The sequence below is a fragment of the Aspergillus candidus genome (genome assembly GCF_002847045.1).
Source record: "Aspergillus candidus strain CBS 102.13 unplaced genomic scaffold BDW47scaffold_2, whole genome shotgun sequence".
Classification (NCBI taxonomy): Eukaryota; Fungi; Ascomycota; class Eurotiomycetes; order Eurotiales; family Aspergillaceae; genus Aspergillus; species Aspergillus candidus.
In genome coordinates this window covers 348,454-364,509 of record NW_020194007.1, presented here as the reverse complement: position 1 = coordinate 364,509, position 16,056 = coordinate 348,454, and the positions used below count along the sequence as shown (strand labels likewise).

The 16,056-nt window shown below is 50.2% G+C and overlaps 9 protein-coding genes across 9 annotated transcripts; 5 read left to right on the top strand and 4 right to left on the bottom strand.

Moving 5' to 3' along the window:
- Nucleotides 1-71: 71 nt before the first annotated feature.
- BDW47DRAFT_97976 (putative MFS multidrug transporter) lies at nucleotides 72-2,355 on the bottom strand. Its single transcript, XM_024820537.1, has 2 exons — nucleotides 449-2,355; nucleotides 72-396 (listed from the first exon to the last, which is right to left on the bottom strand). The coding sequence occupies exons 1-2, from the start codon at nucleotides 2,145-2,147 to the stop codon at nucleotides 278-280; spliced, it is 1,818 nt and encodes a 605-aa protein (XP_024676178.1). The 5' UTR covers nucleotides 2,148-2,355; the 3' UTR covers nucleotides 72-277.
- Nucleotides 2,356-3,868: 1,513 nt separating this feature from the next.
- BDW47DRAFT_97975 (uncharacterized protein) lies at nucleotides 3,869-4,512 on the top strand. Its single transcript, XM_024820536.1, has one exon. It carries the CDS (start codon nucleotides 4,002-4,004, stop codon nucleotides 4,422-4,424), a length of 423 nt encoding a protein of 140 aa, XP_024676177.1. The 5' UTR covers nucleotides 3,869-4,001; the 3' UTR covers nucleotides 4,425-4,512.
- A 1,837-nt stretch (nucleotides 4,513-6,349) lies between these two features.
- Nucleotides 6,350-7,451, top strand: BDW47DRAFT_97971 (type 1 glutamine amidotransferase). The gene is made up of 3 exons (XM_024820535.1): nucleotides 6,350-6,607; nucleotides 6,743-6,969; nucleotides 7,064-7,451. Exons 1-3 carry the CDS (start codon nucleotides 6,367-6,369, stop codon nucleotides 7,358-7,360), a joined length of 765 nt encoding a protein of 254 aa, XP_024676176.1. The 5' UTR covers nucleotides 6,350-6,366; the 3' UTR covers nucleotides 7,361-7,451.
- On the bottom strand, nucleotides 7,452-8,440 carry BDW47DRAFT_97969 (OPI10 family protein). The gene has a single exon (XM_024820534.1). It carries the CDS (start codon nucleotides 8,291-8,293, stop codon nucleotides 7,610-7,612), a length of 684 nt encoding a protein of 227 aa, XP_024676175.1. The 5' UTR covers nucleotides 8,294-8,440; the 3' UTR covers nucleotides 7,452-7,609.
- A 137-nt stretch (nucleotides 8,441-8,577) lies between these two features.
- BDW47DRAFT_25378 (thiamine pyrophosphokinase-related protein) lies at nucleotides 8,578-9,993 on the top strand. Its single transcript, XM_024818573.1, has 2 exons — nucleotides 8,578-8,686; nucleotides 8,737-9,993. Exons 1-2 carry the CDS (start codon nucleotides 8,646-8,648, stop codon nucleotides 9,662-9,664), a joined length of 969 nt encoding a protein of 322 aa, XP_024676174.1. The 5' UTR covers nucleotides 8,578-8,645; the 3' UTR covers nucleotides 9,665-9,993.
- BDW47DRAFT_121945 (DNA-directed RNA polymerase core subunit RPB8) lies at nucleotides 9,888-10,395 on the bottom strand (the record flags this gene model as incomplete). Its single annotated transcript, XM_024815743.1, has 2 exons — nucleotides 9,888-9,993; nucleotides 10,067-10,395. The coding sequence occupies 2 exons, from the start codon at nucleotides 10,393-10,395 to the stop codon at nucleotides 9,888-9,890; spliced, it is 435 nt and encodes a 144-aa protein (XP_024676173.1).
- Nucleotides 10,396-10,707: 312 nt separating this feature from the next.
- Nucleotides 10,708-12,320, top strand: BDW47DRAFT_97964 (elongator complex protein 4). The gene is made up of 2 exons (XM_024820533.1): nucleotides 10,708-12,195; nucleotides 12,266-12,320. Exon 1 carries the CDS (start codon nucleotides 10,713-10,715, stop codon nucleotides 11,955-11,957), a length of 1,245 nt encoding a protein of 414 aa, XP_024676172.1. The 5' UTR covers nucleotides 10,708-10,712; the 3' UTR covers nucleotides 11,958-12,195; nucleotides 12,266-12,320.
- Nucleotides 12,321-12,741: 421 nt separating this feature from the next.
- BDW47DRAFT_25363 (tRNA splicing endonuclease subunit SEN34) lies at nucleotides 12,742-14,253 on the top strand. The gene is made up of 2 exons (XM_024818572.1): nucleotides 12,742-12,843; nucleotides 13,069-14,253. The coding sequence occupies exon 2, from the start codon at nucleotides 13,110-13,112 to the stop codon at nucleotides 14,076-14,078; it is 969 nt and encodes a 322-aa protein (XP_024676171.1). The 5' UTR covers nucleotides 12,742-12,843; nucleotides 13,069-13,109; the 3' UTR covers nucleotides 14,079-14,253.
- A 585-nt stretch (nucleotides 14,254-14,838) lies between these two features.
- On the bottom strand, nucleotides 14,839-15,862 carry BDW47DRAFT_97959 (RNase P/RNase MRP complex subunit). The gene is made up of 2 exons (XM_024820532.1): nucleotides 15,274-15,862; nucleotides 14,839-15,214 (listed from the first exon to the last, which is right to left on the bottom strand). Exons 1-2 carry the CDS (start codon nucleotides 15,797-15,799, stop codon nucleotides 15,021-15,023), a joined length of 720 nt encoding a protein of 239 aa, XP_024676170.1. The 5' UTR covers nucleotides 15,800-15,862; the 3' UTR covers nucleotides 14,839-15,020.
- Between the last annotated feature and the right edge of the window lie 194 nt (nucleotides 15,863-16,056).

Sequence of the window (16,056 nt, the reverse complement as noted above, 5' to 3'; positions counted from 1 at the left end):
ACACTGGGACATGCATATTTCAGGAGTAAGTATCACCCTTGACGATCTACTCCCCGGGATGGAACAAGTTTGCTCACAGACCCATAACAGGCAATATAAACTTATTCAATACATTTATATCCTATATTAGATAAATCACCCATTCATCAAAACATTTACATCATTACCATATAATATGCGCCGATTTTTTTCCAATCTGTTCCCTAAACAGCACCGTGACATGCTACCGCGCAGACGGAGGGACTTACATGCAAAACATAATAGAAATAGTCCACACTCAACATTTACTTCCCAAACGGGGCAGTTTAACCCGCAAGTGCAGCATGAGCATGATTGCTCCGCAGACAGCGGCGAAAAGGAAAGTAGCTCTGAGAGCGGTGGCATATGCCCCGATCACTAGAGTCTGTCAGTGATTTGTTCTTGATATTAGCAAAAAAATGGCGCATACCTTGTTGCTGGTGCATCGGGTCGAGATTAACAATGGCCTGGACCGATTTACGGACAAGGGTAATGACACTGTCTTTGTCTGGACCGGTGACCGTCTCCTCGAGTTGGTACAGCAGCGTGTTCTGGAAAATCCAGCTACTCAGCGACACGCCCATGACAGACCCCAAGTTCCTCCACAGACCGAGAGTCGTCGTAGCGACAGCCTGCTCGTCTTGATCGCTAGTAGCCAATATAGACACCATCAATGACGGGAACGCGAATCCCTGGCCCAGACTCGAGAGCGACACGCACAGCATGGCGACTTGATCGGATGTGCCTATGCCCATTGTGGCTGCTGCGCAGCCGCCCAGGAAGAGAAGCACGTCGCCCACCATGACGGTCGGCTTGAGACGCTTGGTCCAGGTAATTAGAAATCCCGTGGAGACGCTGGATACCGTCACGGCGAGCGTGGACGCGACTAGTCTGAGTCCTGAGTCTGTAGGGCTGGCGAGCTTGACGGCCTGGAAGTAGAGTGGGGCGTTGAAGATCATGGTGTTGATGGAGATGGAGCCGAAGAAGTTTCCAAAGATGATGCTTGCGCGCGGGTTCTTCGAAAGCAGCGAGATGGGCATGACGGCGCGCTCGACGTTGCGCTCGTAGCGCACGAAGACCACAGCTAAGACCATTGATAAGATCAAGGACGAGATGACCAGGGGATGGGTCCAGCTGAAGACATTACCGCCCAGGTTGAGGCCCATGATCAGGGCCGTGACGCCTAGAACGAGCATCACGGACCCAACGAGGTCCATGCTGCCGAGAAGTTGCCTGAAAGTCATGCGCTCGACGCGGGCGTGCTTGACGCCTAGGTCGCTGGGGGTGGTCCACGCCGCCACTAGGAAGTAAATGAAGATGAAGGGCAGTTGCACGTAGAACGCACCTCTCCACCCTACCTGGTCGCACAGGAACCCGCCAAAGGCGAGACCCAGACAGCCGCCGATGCCGAGACAGAGATTGATGTAGGATTGGTAGACGCCGCGGTATTCGAGGCGCACTAGGTCGCTGGAGAGGATCATGCCCATGGAGAAGACGCCGCCTGCGCCGAGGCCGCAGAAGGCGCGCGCGGCGATGAAGCTGCCGATGCTTTGCGCCATGGCGCACCAGGCAGTCGTCACGAAGAACACGGCAATGGCGAAGAGATAGACAGGCTTGCGGCCGAGCGTGTCCGAGATCCGTCCAAAGAGTGGGAGGAAGGCTGTGGACGTCAGGAGGAACGCTGTCGACAGCCACGACGCCGAGTTGGAGGCGTGAAAGTGTGATGTGATGACTGGATGACTCGACGCCATGAGGGTGGAATCGAAGAACCCAATGATGTATCCTATGAGGATGCCCGAGAAGATTAACCAAAACCTCATGGGTGATACGTTGATGAATCGCGAGGCATAGTTCTTGTCTGTCCCCGATGGGCCGCCTTCGGCGTCTGCTGTCGTCTTTCGGACCGCCTCTATCGACGGAATTCTCTGCAGGCTTGGCTCAATCTCCAAACCAGCTGGGACCGAGTCGACTTGTGTCAGAGTCGGGAATGTCGCATCTTCTTCTGCTGTTGGTATCGTCGAATATGAACTCGGTTGGAAGCCTTGATCAGTCTCAGAGTAGGGAGGTGGCTGAAGTAGCGGAGTGGACTCGTTCAGCTCCGACGGCAGTTTTGAGTCCCCCGCCATCATTCAGTGATATTCACAGAACCGCGGGAAAAAGATGTTGTTCAAGCAAGCAATAGTAATACGTCGCAATCAAACAGTGCACTGGGTCGTTTAATTTACTAGATAGAGGACGGGTTCCGGAGAGAGATAGTTTTTCTTCTAGATCTCGGGAGGGTGAAGAGTTTTTAAATCTCTCAATGGGACTTCTGTCTTAGATTGTGATTGATTTCCACCGAGGCTTCTGATAAGAAAAAAAAAAAAAAAAAACAAGAAGGGATAGCCCCCATTATAGTGCTTGTTCATATTAATATTTCTATTTTTTCACCGTTTTGATAAGCAGATGACTGACTCCACTAATGCAGGCTGTAAAAAATGACTCGATGGGGCCTGAGGTTCTCCACCATCTGATAGGCTCTTTTGACCTCATGAGAATTCCGCTCAGCCAAACAAAAACCAATCGAATCCAATCCCCCTTTCACTTATTTTCAATGTCTCACGCATCTGTTTGCCTGTTTGATGAACCCATGCATACTGTTATTCTCAAGGTAATCTTATGATAGTTCTTCTCCCGATCAGGAGTATTATCACCACACTCCGATCTCAAAGCTGGTCTACATCCAGCTATAGATCAGCTACCCCGCTCTATAGTAAGTAGTCGACGATGGACGGACTGCCAGTACTAACCTACTCTCAGTCAAGTGGACTAACTGCGGGGGTCCTTACCGACCTCGGAGGGTGTCTCCGCTGCCGCTTTCCTCCTACTCATCCAACCGCAGTTGACTTATTCTAGCTCGGATTTTCTCAGCTCCCCACATCGTGTATGAACGCCCGGCCCTAACGAGGTAGCACATCAGACCCTGACCTCTGTTACTTGAATTCGTTACTATTACAAATCAAGTATATCCCATGACAAGAGGGCATAAAGTGTCTATCGAAGTGACCTTGTTCTCCAAACATGGTTTGTAAGCCCCATACTATGAACAGTGGCCAGAACCCCAGTAAAACGACTCGGTACGTGGTATGTGCGGCGGATAGTCATTGCTTGGTTGTAGTTTAGACCCCGCACGGACCTTTGCATAGCCGTATATCCGCCCTTGTAAGGAGTACAATTCCTGTCTCATGCATGATGCCTGTCTCTACTGCAAGATGAGAGCCGTGGCTGACCACGTCCAATGGTAGAGTCCATTGTTTTGGATTTTACCCCCAGGCTCTATCGCACAGCCAGTGAGTCATTTATTGCATCGATTGCTCACCATATCTCTAGTTAGGTGCAGACAATCCTTGGCCCGTGCTGGGGTCGGATTTGCGACCTACTCTTTTCCCTGGATGGCGTACGGAGTCTACTAACTAGATATTATGGGACATGTTAAAACCTGAAGATGCGGAAAAATTCCGCGGTTGGTTTCAGGACGATGCGGCTTTTATATGCCCCCAGTCAACTAGATACGCTAAGGATGCAGTACATGGATATCTTACAGTGAGTAGCCTACAGACTCTGCTTTAGTACTTGACGCCGACTCTACAAATACACGGTAACTGTAGAGTCTTTGGACATCATTATCTGAACCTGTCTTCAAAACAGCTGTCTTTCTGTGTATCTGATTGGATGTAGTGGCGTCCACCGTGTCGTCACTTGCCATCTGTCGTGGTATGGGTTGGCCGGGATTAGGGTTAGTGACGTATTATTCACCTAAGATGTATAAATGCCAAAGACGTGACTTTCGACATCCTCGTCCCCATAGCCATCGAGTCCTCCATCTGTATGGACCACCAACATCCTCCAATTCCGATAGCTAACTATCTACCTACCAGGCCCAGCAACACCACGACAAGGATGGCTAGAAATATCTCCCCCCCAACTTTCCACCCCCCTCGCCAATGGCCGGAAAATTCATGGCATGGGATGGGACCATACCACCGATGGTCCAACAAGAGGACCGCCCCTTCCGAGAAAAATGGTTCTTTTTCTACGGACCCATGACAGGGCCAGCTGTCCTGAAGCAGCTGCTCAACCGCTCGCAAATGTCTGCGCTTCCCCACGCCATGATCTTCGGCCACAAGATATTACATTGGGGCGACTTACCGGTGGCTATTCAAATGGGGGCGGAGAATGCTGTTGGTGGGGTCGTCTGCAAGATTGTATCGCAGGATGAACTCGACTGGCTGGAAGGTTATATGACTAGAATCTTCCAAGTCGATGGCTGTATGGCGTGGCTGGATAATCACTCGCAGGTTTCGGGGTTTGTGTTTGTTTGGGATGGTGAGATGTCGCTTCTGAGCGAAAGTCCCCAGATTTTCTGATTGTGTTCGGTCATAAGGACTTTAGGGCTTCGTGACCGGAACTATGTATTTATATTCCAGTATTCTGTAAACATACTATGGTCTAACCCCAAGATAATGATAAGTTAGATACTACTTATATGTTGTAAATATTAAAGGGAAAATATCATGACACTTTGACCATGGGAAGTAACCATATATCCAGTGTGACAGCAGTATAACAGTTGGCTATTTGTCTAATAAATCCTAGATAGCCGGTTGACTTACACACTCTATCAACATGATTGCTTTCTGCCAATAGTCGATGCTCTCAAGAGAGCGCCCCATTTCTACATCAATCAGAGCTTCATGAAAGATTTAATCAACTAGACCTGCTGCGTTTTCGTGTGACTTTGACTTTATGAGGGTACTAAACAAGATGCTTGTCACCCACGACAGGTAGCTCCTGAAAAGGGTCATAACGCTAAGACCGGCAATAGAATCAGTTAAGTACGGTTGATATCATAAAGCACCATCACTTCCAAACAGAAGACTCACTTTCATGGATATTAGGTTTTTAACATCAGCTTGTGCTCTATTTCTTGCCAGCTTTTCCTGCTCTGCACCTGCAGGGTTGAAAGCATGGACAGCTCGCGGGCGTCGTGACCCATATTTACCGTGAAAAAGTGGAAGTAGAATATCAGGTGTGTCTTCTGTGATAAACTTCCAGAGTCCAGTAATATCTTCTGTGTGCTGTAAAATCTTGGATGTACTGACTCCCAATGCCGCCTTGACAAACTGGATAATCGTATCAATCCATGTGATGCATGGACCATTTGTACGAACCCCTGGTCCACGCCGAAATTCAACAGTCTGGATTCTGCCGCAGGATAGGTTGACGAAATTCCAACTGTAATAACGATCACCTTTATTGTTGAGGATGTCAGTAACATGCACAGGCTGTGTGCAGTTATCTATTTCCTGGAACATCTCAACTCCAGACTTCTCTTTTAAGCGCGAATTGTCAAGATGATTACTTCTGGCATATTCATTTCTGCGCCTCTCAGCCAGATAAATGACTTTGATCATAGATATTATTCTTGAAGATACGAAGGTTGACAGTTATATCCCAGAAATAAAAGTAAAGCTGCATGAGAAGACTTTGCAGATAACCTGACATTTGGTCAATTGCATTCACTGATTTCATATACAATACACAACAGATAATATACTATAAACTTCAAGCAAGTAAAGATCACAGGTTAGCTCTTCCTTCGTGTATTCAGTAGATCATCTCTGCCAAAGATAAAACAAGGAATTGAGTGATCAAGTGTGAAAAGAAGTGAATGAAAAGAGTGAAAGAAAGTTCCTATCTTTTAGTCACCACAAAACACCAAATGTAAGAATCAAATTCAATACAGTGACATGAGTCAGAAAGCCAATACAAAGGATTGCCATACTTCAAATGGCCTTTCTACCGATGGTCCAGTTCCAGATCCAACCTGCGAGATGGGAACAAGACCACCAGGAGGTATCCGGGACCTCGCAGCGCTGTATAGTTTTTTTTGTGGACACGCACTCCAACCTCTAGATACAACGTTGATATCTATTATACCCCACGCGACAAAACCCGGGACAAATCGGACGGGAGTATAGAAGAATTCACCGACAGCAATCACATATCCCTATTTACAACGATTAGATCAACTATATATATATGCCGATTTAAAGCGTTATAATGGACAGTCTCAACCCCGTTTCGACCGGCCCTACAAGCTTGATAAAGCAACGAGATCATATACATGATTCTTTCCTATATAATCCTGTAATAAAATATTGTATAACAACTTGAAGGCAAATCAACAAAGAAAAGGTACGGCACGTGGAACACGCTTACTAAGTCCTTGTGAGGTCATAGTACCTTACTAGTCCCCCTGGTTTGCCCCTTCAGACCATCAACGTCGCCTCTAACACCGTTATCACCATGCGCCCCCCGCTCCGAATCGCCGTCTTGGAATGCGACAAGCCAGCGGGCAGTCTCGATGCCAAGTATAACGGCTACTATGGGGTGTTTTCGCTTTTGCTGCGCGAGAGCGCAGAGGCCTTGAGGCAGCCGGACAGGCTGGACCCCACGTCCGGATTCGATATCTCGCGCTGGGACGTGGTGACTAAACAGGAGTATCCCAACTTGGAGGATGTAGATGCTCTTCTTTTGACTGGATCCAGTAAGTTGTTAGCTCTTCCGTGGGGCCTTGATGTATAGTTAAGATGTAGTTGCCAGGATATAGTTTGATCCTGTAGTTGGTTGTCAAGGCGCCTGGTGGCAAATATAACTCGTTATACTAAGTCTATCCTTCCAGAACACAACTCCTACGACAACCATCCCTGGATTATCAAGCTTGTGGAATACACAAGAAAGGCGATTGAGCATAACCGTGTCAAGATACTGGGTATCTGCTTCGGACACCAGATCATCGCGCGAGCGTCTGGGATGAAGGTCGGCAAAAGTGGCGTGGGATGGGAGATCGCAGTGTGTGACATGGATTTGAGTGATCGGGGTAAGGAAATATTCGGCAAGGAGAAACTGGTAAGTCCCTTTATTTCACGCCTTGGTCAGATTGCTTGGTTCCACTTTGGAGTCATCTTGTCGGTCCAGTGCTGATACCGAGTTCCATCTGCAGCGCATCCAGCAGATGCATCAGGACATTGTCTTCGACTGCCCCCCGAATGCCACCTGCCTCGGCTCGTCGCCACAATGCGCGATCCAAGGGATGTACCTGCCTGGTCATTACATTACGGTGCAAGGACATCCCGAGTTCAGAGAAGACATGGTGACGGAGATTATCGGTCTCAGAATGGCAAGCAGTGTCTTCTCAAAAGAGGTAGGCGAAGAAGCTTTGAATAGGGCCGTGAAGGAACACGATGGCGTCGCAATCATGGCCACCTTTTTGGATTTTCTGCTGGACGACAGCAAATAAATTGCTTGACATAGATTGCGTTTGGGAGGATTTTGATACCTTTGATAGAAGCAACCCTTTGAAGATATATAGACAGCGATCCTTCAATTAACCGCATTTGCACCAAAGTCGCGCCGCCTATGGATTATAACCAGAAACTGCAGAATCATATAGACAACGTACATTAATCCCGACAAATAACATGTCTTTCACGCTTTTAAAAGGAGATATCCAAAACCCAAAATACAGCACCAATTACCCCGAAACTTCTCAACCCGACTGCGACGGATCCTCACGTTCCAAAAAGCTCGGATCCAAATCCACCTTGCGCTCAAACTTCGTCCACCAATCGCGAAAGCTCTTCAACGGCACGACATCCTCGCCCTTATCCGCCGTCGCAAAGCTCGCCAGGAAGTTGAACGCATTGCCAATAATCCGCTGCGCCAGCACCTTGGTCGTCATCTGCTGCTGCGGTCTCGTCTGTCGCACGAGCTGCTTCGACGGCCCCGCGCTAGCCTTCTCCGCCTCCAGCGCAGCCAGCTGCGGCGCGACGTTCTGCACAGGCTCGAGGGAGATACCCAGCGTCACCATGGCGTCGGGCGGGCCGCTCGCGGGGTTCTCGTCTTGCATCGCATCGTCGTCCTGGGCTCCGGTATTGTTGGGACGTGGCGGGCGCACGCTGAATATCGACGAGGGCTTCTCGTTCGCTAATGCGCCGATGAAGCGGAATTCGGGCCCCGTGGGCGGTGCGTTCGCGTCTGGTAGCTGGATGTACACTGCTGCTGCGGTGTCTGGGGGGAGGACTGTTCCGGGGAGGAGGAAGACGACGAGCTCGGTGAAGGCGGGGTAGAGGGGGAATGTGAAGGCGAATTTGGTTGCTTGGCCGTTGGGCTGTCCGTCTACTGCGACGATGTCTGTTAGACAGGGTCGGTCTGGGACGATGACGGAGAACATGATCTGCGGAGGGGTAGGAGGGGTCTCGATCGCGATGTGGGAGGTAGGTGAGGGGTGAGAGGTGAACTGGTTGGTTTATAGGTTATGAGAGGGTCAGAAAGCTATTAGCGACGATCAGTATACATTGTTTCCAGAGAGCTACAGAGCTCTTTCTAGAACTGACTGGTTTTTTTTCCGCGATGAAAGGCGCACGGTGACGAAATAGACCGGGTGGATGCCTTATCGATAAGGCTGGCATCCGCTGCCCGCCCCTCTTCTCCGGCATCTTGATCTCCGGCCATGTTTATCGCGGTCCGCATTTGGTTACCATATTGCAAGCATTGACTTGTGTGCTTGTTATTCCCTCGACGCCATGGGTAAATCAAACCTTGATCTCGTTAAAGAATGCGACAGGTGCTTCTTATTGTTCTATACTAGCGATGCAATCTTCTGACCTTCTATAGATTCCCGTATTACGCGGATGACCCCGCGTTCTACACGGCCCATATGCGCAACTACCATGCCTTTAGGGTTAACGGATGCGATGCCAACCTAGGATACATGCTAAACTCCGTCGTAAAGAAGCTTGAACTGCCCGAAGGCTCCTGGGCGATCGACTCCACCAACCAGACCGTCACGCTCATGACTGACCGTGACGCGACACCGGAGCAACGCAGTCAACTGATGGCCGAGACGCTCGCAGTGGCCGTGAAGCGGGATACGTTTGAGATATTGCGAGGATGGCGGAATGAAAAATATCCCGTCTACGCTCCAGGCGGCAAGTTTCTCCTGGAGGTAGAACGCTCCGCAACCCCGCTTTTTGGCTTCGTGTCCTACGGCGTCCATGCCACCTGCTATGTGAACGACGACAACGGCTTGCGACTCTGGATCCCTAGGCGATCGAAGACGAAGCAGACCTACCCTGGTATGCTGGACAATTCGGTGGCGGGTGGGATGAGCACAGATGAACACCCGGGTGAATGCCTCGTCCGCGAGGCCATGGAGGAGGCATCGCTTCCTGAGGATGTCGTGCGGAAGAACTCCACGGCTGCTGGGTGTGTTACTTATTTCTACGTTCGGAGTGCTCAGGCGGGGGGTGAGACCGACCTGTTGCAGCCTGAGGTGGAATACATCTACGATCTCAAACTGAGCGCCGATGTTGTTCCCAAGCCTTGCGACTCCGAGGTGGAGCAGTTCTACCTGATGACCGTTGACGAAGTCCAAGCGGCTTTGGCAAATGGAGAGTTCAAGCCTAACTGTTCCGTTGTTCTGATCGACTTTTTCCTCCGACACGGGATCCTGACTCCCGAGAACGAGCCCAACTTTCTGGACATCATCTCCAGGATTCACCGCCGTTTGGAGTTCCCCACTGCCTCTCATTTTGAGGGTTAGACAGCATCCGATAGCAAGCAATAGACGTATCTTCGAAACCTGCAGAATACAACATCCGATATATTCTATCTGATACCCAGTCACCAAATCTAACGCCAACGCTGCAATATAAATCATCCCAGAAATGCAAACCGACTTTTTTTCTTTGACGACCCATGAAGCCAATTCAAACCAAATATCCACATCGCGACACAGGAAAAAAAGTGAACGGTTGAAATTGTAATTATTTCTTCAGGAGCAGATACACGTAGTCGATCCTCAAAGGTGCCAGCTTCTTATAGGGGCCTTCAAGGTAGAGCAACAGACCACCGAAGGAGATGAAAACCGCCCTGTACAAATCCTAGTTAATAAACGCATTCCATAATGCCCACAATCAAGGTGGGAATCTGTTGAGACACTTACATGTTTCCCTCACCTGCACCCTCTTCAAATCGGTAGACCTTGCCGTGGCAAACATAGTCATAGTCGTTGGCCAAAGTCTGCTCGCCCATTCCGACCTCTCTCCAGCCCTTCGAGCCCGTGTCCTCCTTGCCATCCAGGGACAGTGTCGACGCAAGCGCCATAGAAACCGACTCGCCAATCGCACACGGATACAGCTCCGTGTTGACATCGAGAGTGAAGGACGTCAAGGCGTCGGAGGAGGTGCACGTCAGGCGGGAGACACGGTCATATTTCTGCGCGTTGATCCCGGTGATCGTGAAGGTGTCTTCGAAGAGGAGCGGATCCGACATGTTCGCGGCGGTGCGATCGACGCAGTATTGATATTGAGTTTCTGAAAATTGGCGCTTTGAGAGATGCGCTGGATAAATTGCGCGACAAGAAGCGTTCGTGTCGCGGTAAAAATGGCGGAAATTGGAGAAATCAGGAAGGTCGTCTGGGCTGCCCGCAACTTTTTTTGCTAGACTTTTAGTGCACCGCCGCTTTTAGGCCCGAGCTCCGCCTTCACCTTACTGCCCCGCAGCAAATCACATCCGGCCGCGCAGAAAAAAAGAAAGAATTCTATGATCGCAGTCACAACGAACACTACCAGATACTGATTATATGCACAATGTCCTTTCGGAAAAGGAACATAGGGCTGTCGGCCGGTGCCGATCGAGCTCCAGCTCCTAATGCTTCTACAGCCCAGCCGGAACAAGCTTCAGCGACGCCAGAATCGAACCCGGGAATCCGACCGTCGCCCGATGATGGACGGCCGACTACTTCGACGGGGTCGCTCTCGTTGGATAATCTGCTAGCGGGTCATGGGGGTCTTCCAATTGGGAAGATGCTTTTGATTGAGGAGAGTGGGACTACGGATTTTGCGGGCGCGTTACTTCGGTACTATGCTGCTGAAGGTGTGGTGCAGGATCAAAAAATCCACGTCATTGGCATGCCTGAACAATGGGGGAGAAGTCTTCCGGGCTTGTTAGGACCGGCTGATGCCGGGGACGAGAAAAAGTCTGATAGACGCAAAGGAGATCGCATGAAAATTGCCTGGCGATATGAGCGCCTGGGCGAGTTTGGTGCTGGTGTCGCAGGATCCAGAGGTTGGTCTTCCCCGATGAAACGGAACGGGCGCGTTCGAGGAACCCAAACACTGACAAGAGTAGCCCCAGCTGCAACCTCAGGAGATCAAACAATGACGGACGGGGTCCAGCCGGCATTTTGCCATTCCTTCGACCTTACGAAGCGCCTCACGCATCCCTCGATCGCAAACATCAATTATATCCCCCTCGTCCCATCCAACGAACCGCTCTTCGCCTCCATACACAAAAGGCTGCAGCAAGCCATTTCACAAAGCCCGCCCAATACAGCGCACCGCGTTATCATTCCTTCTCTTCTGAATCCCACATTATACCCCCCGGAAACCAGCCAGCCCGATATCCTCCTCCCGTTTCTCCATTCCTTGAAAGCCCTCTTGAGTGCGCCTACCACCCGAATCACAGCAATGGTCACGATCCCGTTGTCACTCTTTAGCCGATCATCCGGACTCGTGCGGTGGATGGAGATAATAAGTGATGGGGTTATTGAGCTCTGTCCGTTTCCCCATTCCGCCGACGCTCTTGGGGCATCCGGTGCTGCGACGTCCCACGAAGAGCCTCCACAGGGGATGTTGAAAACCCATCGACTACCGGTATTGCATGAACGAGGCGGTGGCAGTGACCAGAACATCGGACAAGACTGGGCCTTCACTCTCAGCCGGAGGAAATTCGAGATCAAACCGTTCAGTTTACCACCCGCGGAAGGAGATAAAGAAGCTCAGGACGGGGCCGCTTCCGGCGGGATGCCTAAAAAGGCCGATTTGGAGTTCTGATGGAATGATATATCATCACAGAAAGTGACAGGCGGAAACATAAGGCTGGTGGATCATTCCTCGGGATCCGATTCTGCCAGCATATTCTCTAGTTCGATCTGTTCGGACATGGCGGGCCCGGAATTGGCCATTGTTCGGAGATAGTTCCTCCCATAGGCATCAGTACTGGGTCTCAATGAGAATCCTGGTAGTCGGGAGCGAAGACGACCTCCTAAACAAGACGAAGCAACAAGCCACCCTGCGAGTTGTCAGCGAACCTATGCGGTTACGGACCACGACACGAGCCATGTATATAGTACAATACTCACCTACGAGCAATATGAGAGGTGCGAAAAAAACCAGGAACATCAATAGAAAGAAGTTCATGGTGATACTGGTGATATTGGTGCTGGAATGAGTCCGCGGTATGAGACAAGGTCAGAGTCCAGTCAACATAGCAATGGACTCGCTCTATGCGGAATTCACCGCCTTCCGTTTCCCTGATATGTGGTCACATGATACGACACTGAGCAAGGTGCATTTTGCTCGATTACAGAGGTTCCTGAACAATATACTCCTGGGATTACAAGTTTCGAAATTTCGATATCTACACATTCTGGTACATATGTTTGTGCATACGATTACACGATTCTCGCTATGAAGCTTGCATTTGCAGCCTTAATCCCAAGGCTGCATACACAATAGGCGAACTTTCAGCGGGCCCGCAGTGGGCACGCCTGAAGAGGAATAGCTCCAAGCTCCCAGCGCCATAAAAGAGCTTTCTCCCACCAAAATTTCTTTCTCTTCACTTCAACACCCACATCTTGGATATCGACAAGTAGCTCTGACTTTGCAGGTCAAATATCAAGGTTTTCTTCATTCGATTATGACCTTTTAACATTTGATGGTGAGTCCTTATCTTTTCTACCAAGATATGCGCGTTGTGTCCTTTACATGATTATTCAAATACTATAATCTGTCAATCCCCTGAAGCTCAATTATTATATCTCACAATACGAGCACATGTGACTGAGAAATGTATCTTTTAAATGATTCGGACTATCATCTTGCTACTTGATTTCTGCTTAGACCATGTCTGGATTATATGCTAATGACGGTGTCTTCGCAACAGTGGTCCCATTTCTAAGAATCTTTTACTTTCCGTTAGACAAAATGAATACCGAACCTAATCTCCCTATTCCAATCTCCTATATTGCGGGTAGTTACTTTATCTTCTCCATCGATGCAGTCACGTATTTACGACGGGAGCATCACATCTGTGGTGTCTTAAGCGGCACTCTGCCGCAAATCCCCCAGCAGAATGTCTTCCTTGGGTTGCCGCTGGAGCTGATGGCGGAAGAGGCCCGTCTTCTGGTGGAGAAAGGTGTAGCATGCATCGTAGATGAGGTAAACGTCCAAACCGATGGGATGAAGGCCCTCATGGAGGCAGACCGGCAGAGATATCTCCAGGAGCTGCAGACCCAGGGCACCCAGGTCATGCAGATGCAGGCTAGCCGGAAAGAACAGCAGAGGGAAGAGGCGCTCAAGAAGATAGAAGAGAAGAAAGCTGCAAATGCTGCGAAGAAGAAGGCCTCCCAGCCACCACCACCACCGGAGACACCTGCAACGGACAGTACCACCAAGGATGATGAGGCGGTCGTCGGCCTCTTTGCAGGCGACCAGAAACAGCAACAGCAGCAAGGTTCTGATCAATCCTCTTCACGGCGTCCCTCAACCGCCACTGCCTCGCATGCCATGGGAATAACACCCGCTACATCGCACTCGCTCCTTCCCCTCGAACCATCGGCACAGCACAAGCTGCCTCTTCCCGACGTGCCTTCCTCCTATCCTCTATTCGCTCATCTCCACTCAGAAGGCTATTTCCTTTCCCCAGGCCTCCGGTTCGGATGCCAGTACCTCGCGTACCCGGGTGACCCGCTGCGCTTCCACTCTCACTTCTTGGTTGTGTCGACGGGGTGGCATGAAGAGTTAGATCTGATGGAGATCATCGCCGGCGGCCGACTTGGTACGGGCGTGAAAAAGGGCTTCCTTATTGGAGGAGCGGACGAGACTGCCTCGGACCATGAGTCGCGAGAAGCAGACGATGTTAGAACGTTCAGCATCGAATGGGCCGGAATGTGAGGTGGACTTTTCGATCCTGGCATATCTTGTGCCAACCGTCTCTATGCTGCGCTGCGATGGCAGGACATCGCCATGGTTCATAGGAACTGGTGGTGACGACTCGAACTTCCGTCTCGTCGGTGCTCCGCCCAACTCCGGATTGTACTCTAGGTGGATTTTACTGGAGTCCATACTTGGGCTCTACTCCGCCCCGACGTCAGGTTCCTCTTACAGCGTCACGATGCATCATCGCCGTAAAACAGCAGAAAGCATCACGTGTTTCCACGGCTCTACCCTGCTTAAATTGTTGGCTCGCTGCGCCGATGTGACTATCGAGGACCTAGCTCTTATATGGGCACCCACAAGAAATTCAGTTCGCCGTGAAACGCGCCTTCGCTTGGGAAGGCATTGATCTCCCTTCCATAACAAAATGAAATTTACAAATTTGTTTGCCGATGTTAATCCGCACCATAAGCTATCATTACAATTCAATACTATACAAATCTCAATGGCGGTAATACAATAATACGTGGTAAGACACCATAGTGGTAGACCTGTTAACACAGGTTGATTTTATATGGATCGCAGGCTTTGCTCGGTAGTGCCCCTCCCATTTTCAACAATGGTCGCAGCCAAGTTATGGGGATGAGCGCTTGGACTTGACTGGTAGCATACGCTACAACACTCGCCATACAACGGGGCAGTACACTGCAGGGAGTCCATGGATATAGATTCGCGATATGAGACGACCGTCTAGACATTCACCCAGGATTGGTGACTACCAACGTTCGTCCAAAACACTACATTCCCAACTTATCTACAATTGTCACCCAAGGTATGGCAGTGTCACCAATATCGTTATCTATGGGAAACTATCCTCCTTATATAATGACCAGCATCAATCGGAATTCCCCGTTTCGCAATGGGCTCTTGTAGGCCATACCTGAACTTTCGCAGCTCCACCTATAGATAATCCACATTTCTCCATTTGAACTTCTTGTTGGCCCTGTCGACCGGGCGGTTCTCAAATTGGCTTCCGTGGAGCTCGAAGACCAAATTCTTGCCCGCACTTGTATCACCGCTACCTTCCGTAGTGTCGTTTTGAGGCTCCGGTAAAGGAACACTGAACCGAAAGACTGTATGCTCTTTCGGCACAGCTAAAACAGAAACCGCGTTAGAAACGGTCATCCCACCCCCAACCTCCAGACACACTTACTTTTCACCTCATCCTTCTCCGTAACAACCACAAACGTAAACATCGTATCCCTAACCACAATCCCCTTTGTACTCACGCGACCCGCACACCGACTACGCACAACCTCCACCTCAGCGCCATGAAAATCTGCAGACACCAGTTTACTCCCATGCGACAACGGAGTCACCGCAAACTGACCAGGCCGGTCCTTCACATCAAGAATGTCATGCATATACTCCACCCACAGCTTATGGAGCTCTTTGAAAACCGCATATTTGCACTCCTCCTTGGGCAGGTCGTACAGGCCGGAGGCGCGTTTCTGGCGCGCGGAGAGCGGCTTGGGTTTCTGTTTGCGGAGGAAGTATTCCTTTTTGCGGAGACGGTGTAGACGTCGGCGGTTGCGGTTGTCGGCGGGGGTGGGAGATGTTGGGCGCAGGTAGAGGGGTTTGTGTTTTATGCGCTCTGTGAAGAGTTGCTCGGCTGTGTCGGGGGCGTGCGCGCGGGAGAGCAGCTCCTGGCCGATGTGTGGTTTTGGGGTTGTTGTCATGGTGATTGAATGGCGTTGGTGGGGTTGCGGTTTCGTAGTTATAAGAATGTATGGGTGGTACCCATTGTGTTTGTTCGGTGGTATGGCTTTGGTTGTCGTCGTAGAAATGAGAGTCGCTTTGAAGGTGAGAAAATGTTGGAGGTTTCTTATCGGGACTGATAAGGTTTCATCGCGCTATTCCGCTTTAGGGTACCTGATCTATGGCCTGGGATAGCATCATGGATCCACCTGGTTTGTTGGCCTATATTTTGCAATGT